Source organism: Sporobolomyces salmoneus (assembly GCF_050403485.1).
Source record: "Sporobolomyces salmoneus JCM6883 DNA, S_salmoneus_JCM6883_v1_ctg15, whole genome shotgun sequence".
NCBI lineage: Eukaryota > Fungi > Basidiomycota > Microbotryomycetes > Sporidiobolales > Sporidiobolaceae > Sporobolomyces > Sporobolomyces salmoneus.
Genome location: NW_027481148.1, coordinates 337,604 through 357,116, shown reverse-complemented (window position 1 = coordinate 357,116; position 19,513 = coordinate 337,604). Strand labels below are relative to the sequence as shown.

The window sequence follows — 19,513 nt, the reverse complement described above, 5'->3', positions numbered from 1 at the left end:
CCCTAACCCTAACCCTAACCCTAACCCTAACCCTAACCCTAACCCTAACCCTAACCCTAACCCTAACCCTAACCCTAACCCTAACCCTAACCCTAACTTTAAAAAAACCCTAACCCTAAGAACTCTCGGGTCTGGGAGGACGTCAAGACCTCGGCGACTTTACTTCAGGCGACGAAGGGCACGGTACTCACGAGTTCAACGCACTCCCCAGCGAGATGAGCCTCTTCGAGTTTCGCGATTTCTTCCCCGCTGAACTTCCAAGTAAAATTTGACTGTACGTCGCGATCCATCAGACCAGTTCCTCCGCCTCGTCGGATCGGCGGTACTGACCGTATATTGCTCCCCTTCTCTCTCGTGCCTGACCCTCATCTCCGCCAAAGGAGAATCCGCTCAGATCCTTCCCTCCTTTCCTCGTCTTCTACGTTGCTTAGTGGATAGCTTGTGGCAGTTTGACGATTTCCTTCGGAGTACTTGATGGCGAGAGGGCGCAAGAGGTTGGATAGAGGTAGAGAGAGACGAACGAACGAAACAACGGAATCCTCTCACCTCTTCTCCTCATCTCACGCCTTCTACGACCTCTTACGCGCTCGTGAACTCACCTATACCCTCTCTACCACCCCTCGCTCTACCTCACAACCGCTCCCGCCTTTGACAGAGCCAAACGAACAAAGACGTTCCTCCACGCGATCCCGACTTCTCTCTTCTCCCTCCTCCCAATCTCCACCGATACGAAGATCACGCAGTACAGGAGTTAGAGTAAAGGATAGAAAGGATAGGGTTATGTGCTGTACTGGCGCACAGTGGAAACGAGAGGTCGTTCCGGATCACAAAGTACGTTTCCGTTGCTCTCTCTTCACGGTGTCACTCGTTCTATGCGGGGACAATACATCAGAGGAGTCAAAGGAGATTATGAGGAAACACTGTGAGCCGAACACGCTAGGAGGGCGTGCCCGGGAGACATCGGATTTCGGAGGTTGATTGATCGCAACGACAATACTCGACGAGCTTCGAGCGGGAGAATACGGCGCTATCGGACGGTAATGAATGTCTGAATCGATCGAAACCGCGTCAACCTCGAAACTCGCGGGATATGAGCTGACTTTCTCTCTCGTTCGTTCGTTTTCGTCTCAAGTTTGATTTCATCGACGTGAAAGAGTTTCATTCGAGTGGTTGCGGTACTCAACTCCAGTCAGTTCCCCTTCCTTCTTCCCACGTCCACCTTCGAGAAGAAAGCTGACACTCGCTTCGAGAGTTAGATATGGTTGGTTATGGATTTTATTCGTCAAATCGATCGCGGTTTACATCGCCGACATCTATACCCTCGTGGCTCTACTCGCTTCGAATCGATGGGCTGCATCAATCCTACAATCCGAGGCGGCGCAAGGTTCATCGGCATCGAGTAACGTTCTCGAAGTTCCATTTTCCGTAAGGTTTCACTCTTCTCTCGAAACTCTCTCGTTTCTCTCCGCAAGCTCTCAGCTGACACGAAACTCTATCGATAGATCGGTAAATGGATCTTCTTTGGCTGTATCATCTTCTCGTTTCTCCTCCTCCTCTGGGAAGCTCGCAAAGCTCGAGCGATCGTCAAGTCTCGCGACATTTCCTACGCCTTCACGAACGTCATGTCGCAAAATTGGTACGCCTTGAGGAGTTACGATCATTTCTGCTTCTTTTGTCAAATCGACAACTCGAAGAAGAAGAAGGATGAATTCGCTTTCTTCATTTTCTTCACTTTCAAAGGTTCGTCTCGGCTTCTCTCACTATCTCGCGTGACGCAGAAAGTGATCTTGATTTCGGAGACGACAGGTTGGAAGAGATTACTACTAGCCGACGCCCCTCGTCAAGTCATCAACGCGATCACTCTCTATTCATTCGGAAAATCCGAAAATTTCACTACCGACCTCTCCGTCTACTTCTCCGGATCAATCTTACGAGACGGTGTGATCGTCACGATGGTATTCACCGTCGTCATGTGGTTGGGATCGGCGTTGTTACTGTTAATCGCGGCGATTTGTTACGTTCCTCTCTTGTGTTACATTCAAGGGAACTTGAAGGAGTACTGTTGTCACAAGGTCGATAAACGGTTAGTCTCCACTCTCACACCCTTGTTGACGAACGAAGGAGCTGATCTCTCGCTTGAAATCCTTAACTTTCCTCAACTCCGCTCCGCTCGAAACTCGCTCGAAATCGAATCGAATCAACTCCGACTTTCTCTCTCACTCTCAGTATCGCCGAATTGATGAAACGCAAGAACCGAAAACGACTCGCGAAAGAAGCCGAAATCGCTCGCAAAGAAGCTCGAGGCGACTTCTCTCATCTCAAGGATCGGAAAACGGGAAAACTTCGAGCGAATCCTCTACCTCAACCTACTCTCCCCGATCTCAAGAATCTCGATCTCTACTCCGACGACAAAGATTCCGATTCGATTCTCCATCAGCATCAACATCAGAACTCGATTCCTTACGGTTATCCTCCAACAGCACCGAGTCGAGCACTTTCGAATCGAAATATTTATCCTTACGCTTCTTCCGATTCAGAATCACTTCATTCGATTCCTACCTACCCTCTACAAGCTTCTCATCGAAACCTTTCTTACGCCGACTCGATTCATTCAACCGACGGATTAACTTCAATGGCGGCTCCTTTCGGAGCAGGAGGAGGAGGTTACTACGGTTCGGAATCTCAACTTAATCTCGCAGGAGGAGGAGTACCAATGAGAGCACCTAGTTATCGAACGATGCCGAGTGAACAATCTTTACCGGGAGCAGCAGGAGGTTGGGATGAAAAAGGAGCGAGTTATCGACAAGATTCTGTCGATTCTTTCCATTCTTATCCTCAACAACCTCCTCTTCAACCCTCGAACGGGATGAATGGAGGAGTGTATGGGAACGAGATGAGTTGGGAAGAGAGTTATGGAGGAGGAGGACAGTCACAGCAGTTTTATGGAGAAGATTCGTCGACGGTGAGAGGAACTCCTCCTCCGCGGAACGCTCCTTCTCGAGGACCGGAACCTTCGAATTTCGGAGGTTCAGGGAGACAATGGGGATATGGACGATAGAACCTCGAGCTTGCGAGAGAGGGGAGGAACTGGTTTTCTTCTCCATCTCGTTTTCGTTCGCTCTCGACGATTCTTGTATTCACTTCATTTCTTGTTTATTACTCTCCTCTGTAACTCTAACTCGCAATCTCTCCTTCCAATCGACTCGAGAGTGTCTAGAATTACATTGACGCGAGGCATCAAGTGATATGAATAAGAGAGAGAAAAGGGGGAGACCGGATAGAAAAACGAAAAAAGTGAAGAACGGCGAAAACTCGTCTACTGAGTTTGCTGTTGTTGTTGAAGAACTCGATCGAGTTGATCGACTCGTTCCTGACGATGATGAGCACCTTGAACTTGAGATTCGAGGGATCTGATCGAAAAACGAAGAATCAGCTTCGATCGCTCGCGACAACGAGGAGAGAACTGCAAAACTCACTTGATGATACTCTGCAACTCTTGCACTCTCTCCTTTGCACCTTGTCTCTCTCTCTTGACTTTCTCCTCTGCCGCCCTACACCTCGCCTCGAGTTCCCTAAACCTCGCTTCCCATTTCCCTTCGGCCGTTCCAATCTTCTCTCGCGTCTCCGCCAATTTCTCCTCGGCGTCCTTCAGCTGAGCTTGTGTTGCAGAGAGTCGTCGTTCGAGGGTAGCAGCACGATTTTGAGCCGAAGAGAGTTTCGTTTGTAGAGAAGCTTCGGCGGAGGAATTTGGAGAACGAGGAGTCGAAGGAGAACCTCCAGGAGCGGGAGAACGTCGCAGTTGTAGAAGTTCCTCCTGCAAGTCAGAGACCGTTTTCTACAACACGCTCAAATGATCAGCTCCGAGCGAGAACCGTCGAGGAAGAGAGAGCGAGAAAACTGACTCGAGCTTGTTGTAATTCGAGCGTTCTCTGTTGAACTCTCGTCCTCCATTGTTTCTGATTCTCCGTCGCCGCTTTTAATCCAACCTCGAATTGATCAATCTGTTTCATTCTCGCATCTTGTTGTTTCTTCATCGACGAGAGTTGATCCGTGAACGATCTTTCGACTTGATCGACTCTGCGTTTGAAAGATGATTGAACGAGAGAAACGGCTTTCAATCGGTCGAGGAGTCGGATATGGAACGCTCCAAAGTCGGAGAAAGGTTTAGGAGAATCCCGGAGGGAGGGAGAAGACATCGCACCGCGCTAAATTCGAAGATTTCGTCAGTTTCGCACGATCTCGAAAACCCGTCACGACTCACCTTGTCGGCAGAAGCGATTCGTTCCATGTACTCGTAGACCGTCAACAACAGAGTATTCCGCTCGTTGACCATATCCCGATACCCATTCTCGGTTTTACTCAGAGCTCGATGATCCGTCGCGAGTTGATCTTCGAGCAACCTCAACCGATCCCGAGCGGACGACAATTCAGTTTGAGTTTCTCGCAGAGTCTATAGTCGAGAGAGGAGCGTCAGTGAGTGTCAGAAACGAAGACGCGAGAGAAAACGGACCTTTCTCGAAAGATCGTGTTTGTCCGCCAGAGCGAGACGAGTTTGGGTTTGCGAAGCGACTTGAGCCGTAAGTTCTCGATTATCCGATTCCTGTACGGCGATGCAAGACATTATAAGTACCTCTGAAGGTCTCATGGCGAAAGAGCGTCGACTTACGAGATTCGCAACTTGCAATTCCAACTCCCTCGTCCTCTTGATCTTCTCCTCCAGCTCTCCTCTCGCCTCCCGTACCTCCTTCTCGACTCTCGCCAAATCACGTCTCGATCTATCGATCTCCAAGTCGAGTGCGAATTTGTCCGTGTTCGCGTTTTCACCTTGACGACGAAGCGAATTGAGCGCGGATTCGAGGGATTCGAGATCGGCTTCTCTAGTCGAAACGAGCGATTTGAGCTGTTTGACTTCGTTCTGGAACGATCTCAGATCCTGTTGTCGAGCAGGGAGTCAGACAGCTTGACTTCGAGCGGAAAATCGAGAGACGAGACTCACTTCTTCCAATTCCTCGATCTCCCTCTTCATTCTGTCCCCTTCTCTCCTGTACCTCTCCTCCTCCGCATCCCGTTCATCTTCCTCCTTCTTCAATGCCTCCATAATCTCCTCGGCCTCTTTCTGTAACCTCGATTTCTCCTCCTCGTCCTTCCGATTCTGTTCGACGAGTTTCGCGTTATGTAACGCGATATCTTCGATTTTTGAACGAAGGAACGTAGATTCAGTCGTAGCGGATTCGTGTTGAATCGTTACTTGAGAGAGGGTAGATTTCGTCGTTGCGAGTTTCTGCAAAATCGAACCGTCAATCGCGAACGAAACGCGAGGAAGGAGAGCAGGACGTACATCTTTGAGAGCAACGACGACCTGTTCATGAACCGATTGTTTATCTTCCAATTCTTTCTCGATCGATCCCAACTCGTTCTCGAGATCCGAAACTTGTTGATCTTTCGAATCGAGTTCTTCCTCGAGCGTAAAGATCTGCGCTCCAAGCTGTCATCATGAAACGACATCAGTTTGGACTTTCCTCACCCAGGCCGACTGGAAGAGGAGGAAGACCAACCTTTTGAAGATCGTGAGTTAGGGCATCGATTTCTTCATCACTCGTCGCTAATTCCGCTTTTCGATCCGACACTTCCTGAGCGAGTTGTTCGACCTTGTCCGCGAGTTCCTGTACATCTCGTTCCCTCTCCTCGAACGCCTGCGAATCGGAACATTTCTCGAGCTCAGACATCTCCGAACGTGAAGAGCTGATAGAATGCTTCGACTCACCTCTTTCGCCTCCTTCTCGGCTTGTCTAGCCCCCTCTACTTCTTCCCTCCATTCCTCATCGACTCTCTGTGCAACATCTTGTAACTCGTGATCCTTTTCATCCAACTCGTTGATCAATTCCTCGATTTCTCGTTCTTTCTCATCGAGTTTCGATTTCGTTTCCTCCAATTCGAGGGAGAGGGAAGTCGATCGATCGCGATAGGTATCGAGTTCCTGTTCATCAACGATACGTGAATACCTGCTCTGCGAACTCTGGTTCGAAGAAAGAATGACTCACTCGTTCCAATTCTTCCCTCGACATCTCTCCACCTCCCTCACAAGTCCTCTTTCCATCCCTCCTTTCTATCCGTCTCGTAGCACTCTCCAACTCGTTCTCGACGACGATCAAGTCTTGTTTGAGTTGTTCAACTTGTTCCCTCAACGCATCTTTCTCGTCGTGTCTCGTCGAAAGCATCGTTAGCTGTGCCGTCAATTGCGATCTCAACGTCGCGTTATCCTACGAGATTCCTCTCGAACAGTCAGTCCCGTATCTTCAGGTCGAGACAGGCGGAGGGAGAGCTCGTACCTGTTCAAGTTTCTCAACTTCTCTCCTGATCAATCCTCTTGTCCGATCTCCCGTGATGGATCCCCCGATAGATTGATCCGCTTGATCTGCGAGTTCTCGTCGTAAACCGCCGACCTCGTCTCGGAGGTCTTCGAGTTCGTCAGTTGCGTTTTGGAGGTGTCGTTTCAGGTCGTCGGATTCGGCTAGGGCGTCTTCGAGTTGAGCTTGTAGATCCTGCAATCGCGATCAGCCGAGGAGTCAGTCATGAAGAGTCGCGTGAAAGAGAGGAAAGATGAGCTCACGTCGACATCTCCTCTTTCTTTCAATAATCTCTGTAATTCCCTCGCCTTGTTCTCCCATCGATCCCTCTCTTCCTTCACACTCTTCACTTCCTTCTCCCATTCCTTGTCCCTCGTCGTCGTCGTCGAAACTCTCCCTCCCTTCCCTCTTCTCGCCTGACTCATCAACTCGTCTCTCTCCTCCGTAACCCCCTTCAACGCCCTATCTCCCTCAACCAATAATTTCTTATACCTCTTCAACTCGGTCCTCAACGTTTGAAACTCTACTTTGAGTTGAATGTTTTCTCGTAGTGCTTGTTCGACCGAGGAAGGGGCGAGTTTTTCGAGTCGTTGTTCATAGAAATGGAGTTTCAACTTGAGGGAAAAGTTATCTTTCTTTAATTCGTCGATTACCTGATCACGCTCATGGAAACAAGGTTAGTTTTGAGACGACGAGAGCGCAAAGAGGAGAATGAAAAGAACCTACTTTCTCTTGCTCCCTCAGCGTCATATTCTGTCCATTGCCCAAATTCCCCGTACTCCCAGCTCCAGTCCTTCTCTTCGTCGTCGCATTCGCCGTAGCTCTCCTCAATAGCGCGCTATCTCCTCCAGTCATTCCCGATTCATCCAGCTCTAGCGTCGAATCCCCTTCTCCTCCTCGAGGTAATCGTTCACTGAGTAGTTCCGTTCGATCCCCTGAGGGTTCCGTAGATCGTGAAGGTTCGTCGTCTTCATAGAACTGTGACTGAGATTGAGATTGAGATTGCGAAATCGAATCGTTCTGATACCTCCTCCTCGAGCTCTGTTCCTCCTCCTCCTCTCCTCCTCCTCCTCCTCCTTGCGATCTTGACTGTCCCTCATAATACTCTCCCGTACTATACTCGATTTCGCTCGTCTCGTTCCCTCTCGATTGTTGTTGTTGTCCTCCAGCGTTCCTCTTCTCCCTCCTTATCATCTCTTCCCACAACCTCTGATCGACCCCAGGTGGTGCCGGCTCATAATCTTCTTCCCTGAAACTAGCCGCGACGGACCCGAGAGTCAAATGGTGTGGATGATGAGCTGGATTGTTTGACGCGTCGAAGAGGGAGGAAGAATCGGTCGTCTCGTTGTAGGAAGAGGCCATGAGAGGGCCTGGCTCTCTTGAGTGGGTGGTCGTATAATCAGGCAAGTCGCGGAAGAGCTCAGAGAATGGGTGAATGGGATCAATCAACAAAAACGAATTCGATTCTCTTTCTCGAGCTCCTTGTCCTACCTCTCTCTCTCTCTCCTCGGTGCTACTCCTCTCGACGAACTACTCTGTGCTACTTCGAATGACTCACTGAACGGAACGATTCCTCGTCATCAGAAAGTTTCCTCGCCTCTTCTCCCCTCTCTTCTCGACGAACAACCCGCCATCTCCCCAATTACACTCGTCCCCGGTGCTACCTCTTTCTCGCCAACTTGAACGAAATGGCTGCTTGCTTTTAGTTTTTAGTCTGGAAACGCCCTTTTGCGCAATGGCTCGCTTCGGTGCTACCCTTCAAAAAGGGAGCTTCGGATCTCCCTCTTCTCTTCTTCTTTCTTCATTCTCTCTCTCACACTCGCTCTTCTCACTCAAGCTTTACTCTCAACGACACATCAACACTCAATCAACTCACTCGAAGATGGTTCAAACTTTGTCTCCCTCTTCTGCGCTCGTCGCATTCCTCGCTTTGACTTCTCTCGTCTCTGAATCCGCGACTGGTGAGTCACTCTTCTCTCCTCTTCTCTCCCCTCCATCGTCACTGACTCCTTCCTCATGTCCAGCTCTCCCAACTCATCGTTCGTCCTCTGCGATCACTCGTCGAGCCCATCTCGCATCTCACGACGTTCTCTCCCCCAATCTCTCGAAACGCACTCAACTCGGAGATCACTCGGTCTACGTCGATGCCTCAACCTCTCAACCCGGTGGAACTGGAGGCGTTCGAAACTCTACCGTCAATTTAACCGTCATCTCGAACAAGGAGAAACGCGACACTACTCTTTCCTCCTTCTCTCGAGTCGTTCGATCTCTCTTCCGTCGTTCCCCCTCTTCCTCATCGAACTCGAACTCGAACTCGGAGAAGGCTTCGTCGGTATTCATCAATCTCCCACCTCACACGGCCGCACCTTACACTCAAGGCCACCGAACGTCCCGAAAACAACATCAAGCTGCCGCCGCCCTCTCCCGTCGAAAGCGCTCTCAACACCAAAAACGCTCCTCCTCCTCCTCCCCCTCCGGAGTCTCTCCTCGTATCGGAGTCGTCGTCTCTCGTCCCAAAAACAGCAAGGTTAAACGACAAAATTATTCGGTAGGAAACGAACAAGCCTCGATTTACGCCGCTGCCGTCGCCGCTCTCGCCACCCCCTCTTCGGCTCCTTCTCCTGGAATCACGGCGCAACCAGTCGCCTTGAATATGAATGCGGAGGTGGAGAAGCAACCGATTACGGTAACGATGACTTTGGTTCCCGGAGGTCCGAACGGTGAATACATCGACGCCGCCGCTCAACCTCAACCTACTTCGACTGGATCGACGGAAGGAATGAAGCAGAAGCGGGCGACTTTGCACGCTCGAAAACAACAAGTTCAACAACTCAAGAAACGTTCCCTGGAGGAAACCGAATCGACCAACTCTCAACAACGTTTGAAACGTCGTCAACCCAACCCTAAAGCTCCCTCTCCTTCGCCTTCGCCTACTCCTGCTAGTCAGAAAAAGGAACATGTGGCGACTCCCCAGTGGACGGCAATCGCTAAATTCTAAGAAGAGCTAGTCTCTCTCTCTTCTCTTTCGCTTCGCTTTGATAGCACCTCCCCTTTCTCGAGGCTTTGATTAGCTCTCTACCACTTCTCTTTCTGTCGAGGTTGAACCTCTCTCCCTCTTTTGATCATAGCGCGCTAGTTCGCAGCTTTTTTTGAGTAGATCTCGTCTTTCCATTCTTCGGAGCTAGTTCTCCTTCCTCCTTGATGGATACTTCTCCTTGATGGGATTCTCGTAGTTAGTTACTTTGTCTTAGCTTACGAAATCACGAAATAACGAAACGAAACCTTTGACGATTGTTCTCTCTCACTCCACTCACTTCCCTTCCTTCGTCCGATTCTCGAGAGCTATGAGCGAGCAAGCGAAAAAATAGACAGAGAGATAAGCTTATTCGAGTTACAACAACATTCTCCTTTGATACCCTCCAATCCCTCAAACGCTCGCCTGCGAGTTCCGAGCTTCATCTTTCTTTCTATTCCTTCCCCTCCTCCTCTTCTTCTTCTCCTTCTTCTTCTTCCGCGAGTCCAGTCGCGAAAATACCTCTAACGTTCGTTCTCTCCGTAGTTCCTTTGGTCGGTTCAACTCGTTTTCGAATTGTACGATCTCGAGTTGGGGAGGAAGGGATCGACGAAGACCAAGGTGAAAGGGTGTCTTGAGAGGTCGAAGGGAGAGGTTGAGCGTGCGGAGGGTCAAAGATCTCGTCATACCTATCGTGAGAGTAATCATTCCTCAGCGCTGAACGAGACTGCACGAGAAACGAGAAAGAACGCACTTTTCGATCATCCTCTTCAACACTCCTCCAACCGTTCCTTTCCCCCTCCCTGTATTCATCCCTTCCATCTCTCCCAGTCTCGACGGTGCGACCCTAATCGTTTTGACTTGTTCCGCCTCGAAAATCCCCCCAATCAAACAAGGTGCCAAACAAACGACCAAATTCTCACTCCCCATCAAATTCGTTTCCCTCTTTTCATTAACTCTCGCTAGTACTTCTACCACTCTCTTCAAGACTTCTCTTTTCGTCCCATCCATCTTCTCGAGAACATTCTCCCGAATCTCCTCAACCGACTCAATGACTTCTGATTCACAAAGTTCGCGAGATAAGATAGGCGAAGGGAGTTCTCGCAAGAAAGACTTGAGTAACGAAGCGGCGAGATGAGGAGCGTCGGGGTAGGAACCGAGAGAAACGGGATGATGCTGCGAGTAGGCGAGTTGGAGGACTTTTAGAGTCGAGGAGGAGGGGGAACGTCGGAAGATTCCAAGGGAGGAAGGGGCTACTCACGAGAGAATGAGTGAGTGAGTGGAGAGAAGAGACGGAAGAGACAAGGGAGAGAGGGGAACGTACCGTGGAGGAGGAGAAGGGAGAGACAATCTTCGAGAATTGGGGGGAGTTGAGTTCCGTCGGGACCGCAGATCTGTTCGCACCCACACCTTCCAGTGAGCTCGGAAACGAGAGATCACTGAACCAGGAAGAGAACGAACCTCGTCGAGTTCCCTCCCAAACACCGCCTCAACTTCGTCCGGTAACTCGATCCCTTTCTCAATCTTCCCATTCTCGACATAAACCTCCAACGGAAACTCAATTCTCGTAAACCGTTTCGTTCCCATTTCCTTCGCTAACTGAGTCAAGGAGGAACATTGAACGATTTTCTTTTTCTGAGAAACTTTCAAGCTGAGGAGAGTCGAGCTGAAAAGAGTGAGAATGACCTGCGTTGGCAACTACCTCATCAGCGGTAAGGACGCGCACAGATCAGGCGGAGGGAAACGCACCCGAGTCCACCATCCACCTCCTACTACGTAAAGTTTCGAAAGATTCTTTCGACTCGTTCTAGAGAGGGCGAGATAAGAGGAAACGAGTTGTGGGGTCGAAGGCGGATGAGGGGTAGGGTTCACAAGTAATACCTGTGAATTTCCCCAGTCAGTCCGGCGTTCGGCGTGCAAAAACGACGGAAGAACTAGCAAAACTAACGATCGAATAAGAACCTTTCGCTGCGAATCGTTCGAGTCGAATCCGTAGCTTGTCCAGCAGCTCCGAGTGCGATAGAGTTGAAGTAGCTTCGGGTATCCTCGAACAGGCCAGAAGGAGGAGCGTTTCGTCGTCATCGCTGGTTCTTTCGTCGGGACGAGAATTGACCTGTTTTTGCGCAATTTCGAGGGGAATCAGCTATCTCTCGCCCCGTGTACCTTTGTCTGTCGTAGGAATAGATGCTCACCTTCCACAGGATCGATCTCAGCAGCTCCTCATCGTCGTCTTCCTCGACCTCACTCCCCTGCTCGTCTCCCTCACTCTCGGCTCCTTTCGTCTCTCCCGCCGTCTCGTTCGCTTCCTCTTCTACCCAACTCGGTATACCCGCTCGTTCTTTCCCCTTCCCTCGTCCTGATCTTCCTTTCACGATCCCCCAACTAATTCCCTGCCGATCCTCCTCGTTCCCGTGACTTTTGGCTCTGTATCCAAACGCACTCGATAGAGTTGAGGTCCAATAGCTCGTTGAAGCGTAAGTTCGTGCTTGCGAGCTCGAGGATGAGGGAGAAGAGAGGTCGGTGCGGTCGATTGTCGAAGATGAGGCGGAAGACGAGGACGCGCTCGATGGGTCGGCGGAGCGCAGGAGGGATTGGAGAGTCGCTATTGAAGGGGAGGAGGTCATCGCATTGAAGCTGGCTGGAGAGTAGGAGGGAGAGAACAAACTAGGGTTTCGAAACTTGATCTCTACCACTTCACTCGACAAATCGATACACTCGTATACGCTCAAAGGATCGACAGGACTGCTCTGGATGCCCTACGACAAGCGTCGGAACGCTCGACCGCTTCTTCAATGATGAATGGGACGTGTTACTCAACTATCCCTCTTCAAGCGCTATGCTCTGCCAACGGGTTCCTGTCACTAGGTGAACTATACGGAAGGAACTAGCATAGCTATCACGGCGGTCGAGCGAGATTCGAAGGGACTGAGCTCGAGAAGAATCACTTTCGTCGCAGGTTCGCACGTTTCCTTCTCCTTTACTTCACCGTTCTCGACATCTCGTACAGGACTCGGTATCCCATCCAGCTCCCACTCCATTCACAGGATCCCTATCCCCCGTTTGCTCCCCCCGGCGTCCCGTAATTCAGATTCGTTTCGACAATCTCTTCCTTTTGTTCTTCCATCCTCCCATTTCTACCCTTCCGCTTCTCGAATTTCGATCGCTCAGCCCAGAAAACTCTCTTTAAGTTTTCTTCCCGACTGCCGGACAGGACAATCTCCTCGACGAATCCGTCGGAAGACGAAGACGAAGATCCGGGACGATCAGACATCTTCTCTCTCGCTTTGTTGTCGCTCGCTCAGGTCTTTGTTCCACCGAATCTCGGCGGGCTGCCAATTCAGAGCCATCCACAACGTCTGATCGGGTTCCTTCAAGTTGTCTCGCTCAGCATGGTATTCCGCCGAAACTCGTCGGAAATCTGGAAACGAAACTCCTTCCTTCTGAGCTCCAAGCTCTATCTAACACGTCAATCAACCCTCTACTATTTGCTCTCTCGATCAGTCCCTTACGTGTCAGTCGAAAAAGAACAGAGAGGGAGAATTCGTTCGTTCGGTCTTAAGGGAGAACGCTCTTTCCTCTTCCGGTCACAGCTCACTCGTCATTCTTTCCCTCTCTCTCTCTTACAAAACGGCGATCTCTACAGACCCTTCCTTCTCTCTCTTCGATCGGAAAAAACAGCTCGAAAGATGTTCGTTCGGTCTGATGCTCAAAAGAGTCGTGAACGATTTTGCTCGATGCGAGGCATTTCATTTCGACATCGACAACTCACACACCGACAGCGTGAGAGAGCGGTCCCTTAATAGAGAGCGAACGAACGAAAGAACGGAGAAGACAAGAAAACAAGGTTGAAATTTACACTCAACACAGTCGTCAAAAGAGAAGAAAAGAGAAGAAAGAGGAGAGAGGGGAGAAATGGCTTGCCCTTTCCGTTCGAGCTTCGTTCTAGGTGCTTCGAACTTCTACTGTACCGTATTGCGATAGAACATTCTACGAGAGATTACACTCGAGAGAGTTTGAAGCTAGTCTCGAGAGAGAAAGGCATTTCACTCATCTCTCTCTCTTTTTCGTCTTTCGTTCGCTTGAAATGCACACCGAAGGACGTCGAGAGCTGTTCGCCGAGGGAGCGTCGAGACCTGAGAAGTGGAGGATAATGTGGTACAAAATGAAAGGACTCGTGAGGATGTTGCGAACTAGTAAAGATTCGGAAGAATTGAAAGAGAAAACGAAAGAAAACCGAGTCGAGTTCATCTCGCGTGCGCGAGCGTGGTCTGACAAGAATCAAATAGTGAGTCGTCCGTCAACAGATTGTCGACTCGAGCGCGCGAGGAGAATGAAGAGGGTCGGGGAGAGTTTAAGAGTTTGCGAAGATTTTCTTTTTCGATGAGCTCGAACGGATCGCAATTTCGCAAGTATTGTGACTCTACACCGCACTTTCTCGACGAATCTGATCGCACAAAGTTGTCGAGACGTGCACGTTGCCCCCAGCGACGTCTAGTAGCGGAAGACTCGACAAAGGTTCAACGAAACCTCAACTTTTTTGCGAGCGATCCTTTCCCTCTCTTTGAGCGATCCAACTTGCTTCAAGAATAGGCCGTAGCGATTCAGACGGAAGGAGACCGATGACACGTACGTTCAATAGCCACGCTCTGCACGTGTCTGCAGATCCTGCGCACGTAGACCAAGGACACCCTTGAAGTCGAGCGAGTCGAGCTTATTCTTTTCCTGCGAAGTCAGTCGTTCTTTCTGCCGCGTTTCTCGAGTGGAAAACAACACGGTCGCATTGAAGAATCAATGAACTGAAGCTTGGATGACCCACTGGAGGCAGAAAGACGACACAAAAGAGCTGGAAACGAAAAAACGATGCTCAAGTTCACTGCGAAATTGCGAGACGAAAACCTCTGATGCGTTCAGTCTCTCTTTCGGGTTCGTCGCCGTCGAGTGATCGAGACACATCAAAAGGGTATCAGAGAGAAATGAGCGACGGTACGAGAGAAGGAAAGGAAGAAGTTGAAGAATTTCTGTTTCCGGACTTTTTCGTCTCGATCGTCGTTCGTTCTCTTTTTCGGCAATAGTGACTAGAGCTCGATAGGGAACTCTGCTCGAATTCGTTCTATAGAGAACTTTGTTTCTCGAATCGGGGAACACAGCTTTTCACTCTCTTCATTGAATTCCACTCCGTTTCGGGATACGACCACTCTCTTCCCTTTCTGCTCCCTTCTACGCTCTTCTCCTACAGTTCGAACATCGACAAGCAGCGACTGCACCTCTCAGCCTTCGAGACGACTCCGATCGAACTCTTCATCACTCGTTCAACCTCTTTCCGACCTCTTCAACTGCACTCGCGTGACTCATCTACCGCTCGAATTTTCTATCTCGTGAGTTCTTATTCTACCTATCTAGTCGGTAAAGGGTCAGCGTTGGTGGAAAATGGAGAATCGAGGGAATTCGGTCATCGGGAAACTGACCTTCGCACTCTCTCTTTGCTTCCCTCCCCCTCCTTCCGTTCGCCTCTCGCTCCATCTGTACTGTAGGGCAAACGCGTAGAAGCAAAAGGAAGAAAAGCCATTCGTAAATTCAATCTGTAAGCCATTTTCTCTCAGGAAATTCGAGGAGATGGCGGGACGCGTTTCTCCTCGAATTCCTCCTCTTTCTCTTACGCGTTCCAGCCTACTCACCCTGGCTGCAATCCTGACATAGACCGCCTCCTTTCAAGCCCGCCTTTCATTCTACAACTACCTTCGCTCGCTTCACTTCACTCCTGCTTCTTCTCACTCTCCTTCCATCATCTACTTCACTTCGTCTCTCTCTCTCCTTCATCTCTTCAAGTGATCAACCAACTCCTTCCTTCTCTCTTACTTTCGACTCAATCAACGCGTCATACAAGCAATGAGTTCGAGTACTACTTCAGTTCGTCGTCACCCGGCTTCACTTCTACCAAAGAACTTCCATGATCCCGCTCTCCTCGAATTCGTTCGTGCTCCTGTCACTCAAGACATGATCTGTACGTCACTCTCTCTCACACTCGCCCACTATCGAACGCGATCTAATCCACTCGTTCTCTCGTTACAGCTTACCTCGCACAGAAAGCGATCGAAGTGATTCAATGTGGACCTCCTCCTTCAGCTCCTCTCCCTTCCCCTCCCGCTACTCCTACGAAAGCTGGGTTCCAACAACAAGGACAAGGAGTTGACGCTCAAGCCTCGGCAATCCCTTCCCTCGAAACCTTCATTTCGATCCTCGTCGAAAAATCAAACGTTCAAGTTCCCACCCTCATGTGCACTCTCGTCTACCTCGATCGACTCAAGACTCGTCTCCCGAAAGTCGCGAAAGGAATGCACTGTACCCGACACCGAGTATTCCTCGCAACTCTCATCACGGCCGCGAAATACCTCAACGATTCTTCACCCAAGAACAAACACTGGACTCGATACGCCGCCTTGTTCTCTCCCGCCGAAGTAAACTTGATGGAACGACAATTACTCTTCCTCCTCGATTATGACCTAAGAATGGAAGAATCAGACCTCCTCACTCATTTCTCCCCTTTCCTTCGTCGATCAACTTCTCCTCCCGTCGCTTCGACTTCTCGTTCAACTTCCCAATCGAACTACTACTCTCAACAACAACAACAACTCGCGAGTCCTTACAAACCTTCAACTCCTCCTCGACGAGTTTCTACGAACGTCACTTCTTCCGAAGGTGGATACCTCACTCCTCCTCCTTCCGCTCGACGACCTTCTTCCTCCGCCGCCCCTACTTCTTCCCGTCGCTCTTCGAGACATCATCAACAAGTTCCTCACCCTCGAGTCTCCCCCGCCGGTTCAAACTCTTCTGGAGGAACTCTCTCCGACGTAGATTCTTCCGACGAACTCGAAGAATACGAACAACCCTCTCGTTCCTCTTCCACTTCAGTCGTTACTCCCTCCCGTACTTCAACTCGTCAACGAACAAACTCCTCCCACACCACCTCAGCCTCCGAATCATCCTCTTCGAGACTCTACGTAACTCCCACCAGTACCCGAAAATCTCCTTCTTCCTCTCTCCCCGTTACTCCAACCGACGAAGTTTCTCCTTATACCGCCGCTCATCAACCCCTTCGCGAACAACAACAACAAGCGACTAGTCAACCTTTGAGGAGTCAACGAAGTGGATCATTCTTGAAAATGGCTTGGGAGTCAAGTAAAGGAATCGTTTCAAGACAATCGACGGCTGGACCACAGGGAATCAAACATTCTACTTCGAGAGTCGAGATCGTCGGACAGGATCAATCGATCTCGGATCACCACTACCACCACTAAACTCAACCAAAACTAGATCGCTTCTCTCTCGTCTTCACTTTCTACTCGAGGCTGTGCCTCCTTCTTCTTCTTCTCTCTTTCGTTTCAAGCAGTACCCCCCTTTCTTTTCTCTTCTTGTGAATAACTTTCCTCCTTTTCAGTTTAAGTGTCGTAAAACTTTTCCCTCTCTTTCTCGCTTAGCTTATTCTTCAGCATCTATCTATTCGTTTCAGTCGTTCATCATCTTCGCAGTACCTCATTATCAGTGCTTATTTATTGATTCGTTTTTCGATACCCTCTTCCTCTTCAAATTGCATCTTTCTCTCCTCGAGTTTCTCTCGTCTCATCCTTTCGTCTCGTTCGTGTTTGGACTGCCTACAGTAGAGAGTCTCATGAGTTTCTCCTCGCGAGCGAAAGAATGAGCAGCATTCCAGAGGAGGAAGGAGAAGAGCGAGTTTCCATTCCGGTCGAAAAACGAATCCGAGGAGGTCGAAGCTGATGAGGGCGATCGATCGGAATGTCGAGACAGAGAGGGGGGTCGAAGCTTTTTCTCACTCTCACGGTTCTCTACTAGTTGCGAATGAGCTCGTGATGCGTTGAGGTACTGGATAAGGTTCCTCTCGCGATGAAGTCGGACCGCTGCGAGAATTCGTTGCGAAAACTCCTTTCGAGTCGTTTTCTTGACGGGGAAAGATATCCTCGGTTGCAAGAGACAGCGAACGTGTGAGAAGAAAGGGATGCGAGGTGCTATCAAAGCGTCGAACGAGGAGGAGACTGACAGGTATAGAAGAAAATGCGAGAAGAGTACGGAAACCTGTCCTCGAAAGAGTGAGCTCGACCTTTCGTGAACGTGCTATCGTAAACTCGAACACGAGAGGGCAACTCACCAACGACTCGATCTACTTGAATCCCAATTCGAGTCCATCCCATCCTTCAAACGCACCATCCGTTTCATCCTCCTCCATTTCCTCCTCATCCTGCATTCGTTCCGTTTCAATCTCTCCGCCCGTCGTTGTCGGTTCGTTCGGATTAATCCTAGCTCGTTTCGTTGTCGATGGGAACTCATCTGCCGGATTCGAATGAGCATGAGGTTGAGGTTGAGGTTGAGGTGGATTCTCGAAATAAATCGCTCCTCCTCCTCCTCCTCCTTCTCGATTCCCGTTCGCACTCGACTGTTCGACCCCTGTAGGTGGTGGTTGATCGAGGTATTCCTCCTGCTCCTCCGCCATCATTCTCGCCTTCTCACTGGTCCTCCTATTCCTAGTAGGTCTCTTACTCGTCGAAGTTCCCGTCTCAATAACGATCGGAGGCCGCCCATTCCCATCGATATTATCGGCGGATGGAACGGCAATACTACTTCGAGTTTGATGTTGTTTTCCCCCTCCTCCTCCACTAGCACTAGCACTCGTCGTTGTCGGGTCTTTCTCCTTGTCTTTCTCTTTTGAAGAGTGATCTTTATCTTTTGAGCCACCTGATCCTGATCCGGAAGCTGCGGCGTTACGTTCTTCCCTAGGTACGATATCCTACCAACACCACATCATCAGCTCTCCCTCATCAGTTCGGCTCTCGAGAAGCGAGGGAGAGAGAGAGGGACGAACGATCAAAAAATCGAAAGTATCTGATTTCCCGACTGCCTGAGCTACATCAGTTCTTGAAATAGTCCTTCTTTTGGACTCGATCGATACTAGATGAGCCCTTGCCGTTAATTCTTGAATGAAAACTAAATCATTCTCTCCCATCCTTTATCAGTTCATCTTTTTCCTATCCCGTCTTGAAAGCCTCGAGGAAGGAGAGGGAAAAGAGGAGAGAGAGACACTTACTCTGGCAAGCCTTCTCGAATAAGACGGTAACTTCACTCGAAATCATTTGAACGTCTGGATCCATTTTCGCGACTTTTTTGATTCGTGCTAAAGGTAACGCTTGGTGTTTGAAATCGTCTTCGTGCGCTTCGGCGATATCGAGGGTGTGATTCCAGAACCTGTTTAACCGTGTCTCCTCGTCAGCTTTCAGGGCGGGAGAGGGATGGAGGAAGTGGGGAGAAGGGAGGAGGTGAGAGGGAACGAACTCTTGCATACTGTGGCCACCTCTCGCTGTATGGATCAGCCAAGGACACTCTCGGAGACTATACGAAGCAACGGAGGAGCTCACAATTCATCTGGATTCGTCTCTGCAGTCGATCTGTAAGGCGAAGGAGATCTCGCTCGATTCTTGGTAGAAGTTGATGCTCGTTGTTTCTTAGGCTTCACTGGGGCACTCGTACTCGCTTGAGGATCCATCGTTCGGGGTTCGTGAGGGTGTGAGAGAGTGGAGAGGAGAAAGAGATGAAACGGAGAGTTGTTTCGGAGGTTGCGATTCTACTGCTCACTCGACATCGCAAAGCGGCTTAGAGTAACCTGTACCGACTTTACCAGCGACTACGATACCTCAGCCGATCAACAGAGGCAGAGTTCCACCCCTCGCTCACTCCAGTCGCTTTCTCTCCTCGTCAACGCAATCCAGCTTTACAAACAACTCCTAAGGAACTGCACGACACAATTCAGCTGGATAACAGATCACAGCAAGGTGCCCTTGCGCAAGCTGCGACGAGCCCGCGAACCTACGAGTGCGTCTCATTCTTTCATTCTCCGGTTGCCTTCATACTCGGTGCTGACTATGGCTTACAGGTAACAGATCATGGGAGGAGAGCATCGACTCATGGACTCACGCAGGAAACTTGCTCCCGAGAACGAGCGCTTGCGATTGAGATCCTCCTATCCCGCCTACAATTCTGTCTTTCCGCCTAAATATCTCTATCTCCTCCGACTCTTTCTCGGCTCTCGAACGCTCGGAAGCTAACAGATGTTGAGCTAATAAACGATATCTGAGGCGAAGTGGTGCTC

General features: G+C 50.0%; 6 protein-coding genes across 6 annotated transcripts; 3 read left to right on the top strand and 3 right to left on the bottom strand.

The window, feature by feature from the left end:
- Window positions 1–780: 780 nt before the first annotated feature.
- On the top strand, window positions 781–3,058 carry JCM6883_001441 (uncharacterized protein; the record flags this gene model as incomplete). The annotated part of the gene is made up of 6 exons (XM_076631294.1): window positions 781–831; window positions 1,133–1,188; window positions 1,257–1,425; window positions 1,503–1,740; window positions 1,807–2,083; window positions 2,227–3,058. The coding sequence occupies 6 exons, from the start codon at window positions 781–783 to the stop codon at window positions 3,056–3,058; spliced, it is 1,623 nt and encodes a 540-aa protein (XP_076488873.1).
- Window positions 3,059–3,316: 258 nt separating this feature from the next.
- On the bottom strand, window positions 3,317–7,709 carry JCM6883_001440 (uncharacterized protein; the record flags this gene model as incomplete). Its single annotated transcript, XM_076631293.1, has 14 exons — window positions 3,317–3,410; window positions 3,477–3,835; window positions 3,903–4,205; window positions 4,262–4,450; window positions 4,511–4,600; window positions 4,667–4,933; window positions 4,997–5,281; window positions 5,339–5,485; window positions 5,556–5,693; window positions 5,765–5,977; window positions 6,042–6,260; window positions 6,330–6,542; window positions 6,611–7,000; window positions 7,074–7,709. The coding sequence occupies 14 exons, from the start codon at window positions 7,707–7,709 to the stop codon at window positions 3,317–3,319; spliced, it is 3,543 nt and encodes a 1,180-aa protein (XP_076488872.1).
- A 520-nt stretch (window positions 7,710–8,229) lies between these two features.
- On the top strand, window positions 8,230–9,345 carry JCM6883_001439 (uncharacterized protein; the record flags this gene model as incomplete). The annotated part of the gene is made up of 2 exons (XM_076631292.1): window positions 8,230–8,308; window positions 8,372–9,345. 2 exons carry the CDS (start codon window positions 8,230–8,232, stop codon window positions 9,343–9,345), a joined length of 1,053 nt encoding a protein of 350 aa, XP_076488871.1.
- Window positions 9,346–9,814: 469 nt separating this feature from the next.
- On the bottom strand, window positions 9,815–11,984 carry JCM6883_001438 (uncharacterized protein; the record flags this gene model as incomplete). The annotated part of the gene is made up of 7 exons (XM_076631291.1): window positions 9,815–10,049; window positions 10,115–10,613; window positions 10,685–10,754; window positions 10,822–11,046; window positions 11,110–11,241; window positions 11,309–11,473; window positions 11,553–11,984. The coding sequence occupies 7 exons, from the start codon at window positions 11,982–11,984 to the stop codon at window positions 9,815–9,817; spliced, it is 1,758 nt and encodes a 585-aa protein (XP_076488870.1).
- Window positions 11,985–15,246: 3,262 nt separating this feature from the next.
- Window positions 15,247–16,655, top strand: JCM6883_001437 (cyclin family protein; the record flags this gene model as incomplete). Its single annotated transcript, XM_076631290.1, has 2 exons — window positions 15,247–15,361; window positions 15,430–16,655. 2 exons carry the CDS (start codon window positions 15,247–15,249, stop codon window positions 16,653–16,655), a joined length of 1,341 nt encoding a protein of 446 aa, XP_076488869.1.
- Window positions 16,656–17,533: 878 nt separating this feature from the next.
- Window positions 17,534–18,910, bottom strand: JCM6883_001436 (uncharacterized protein; the record flags this gene model as incomplete). Its single annotated transcript, XM_076631289.1, has 5 exons — window positions 17,534–18,157; window positions 18,233–18,354; window positions 18,455–18,612; window positions 18,700–18,708; window positions 18,783–18,910. The coding sequence occupies 5 exons, from the start codon at window positions 18,908–18,910 to the stop codon at window positions 17,534–17,536; spliced, it is 1,041 nt and encodes a 346-aa protein (XP_076488868.1).
- Between the last annotated feature and the right edge of the window lie 603 nt (window positions 18,911–19,513).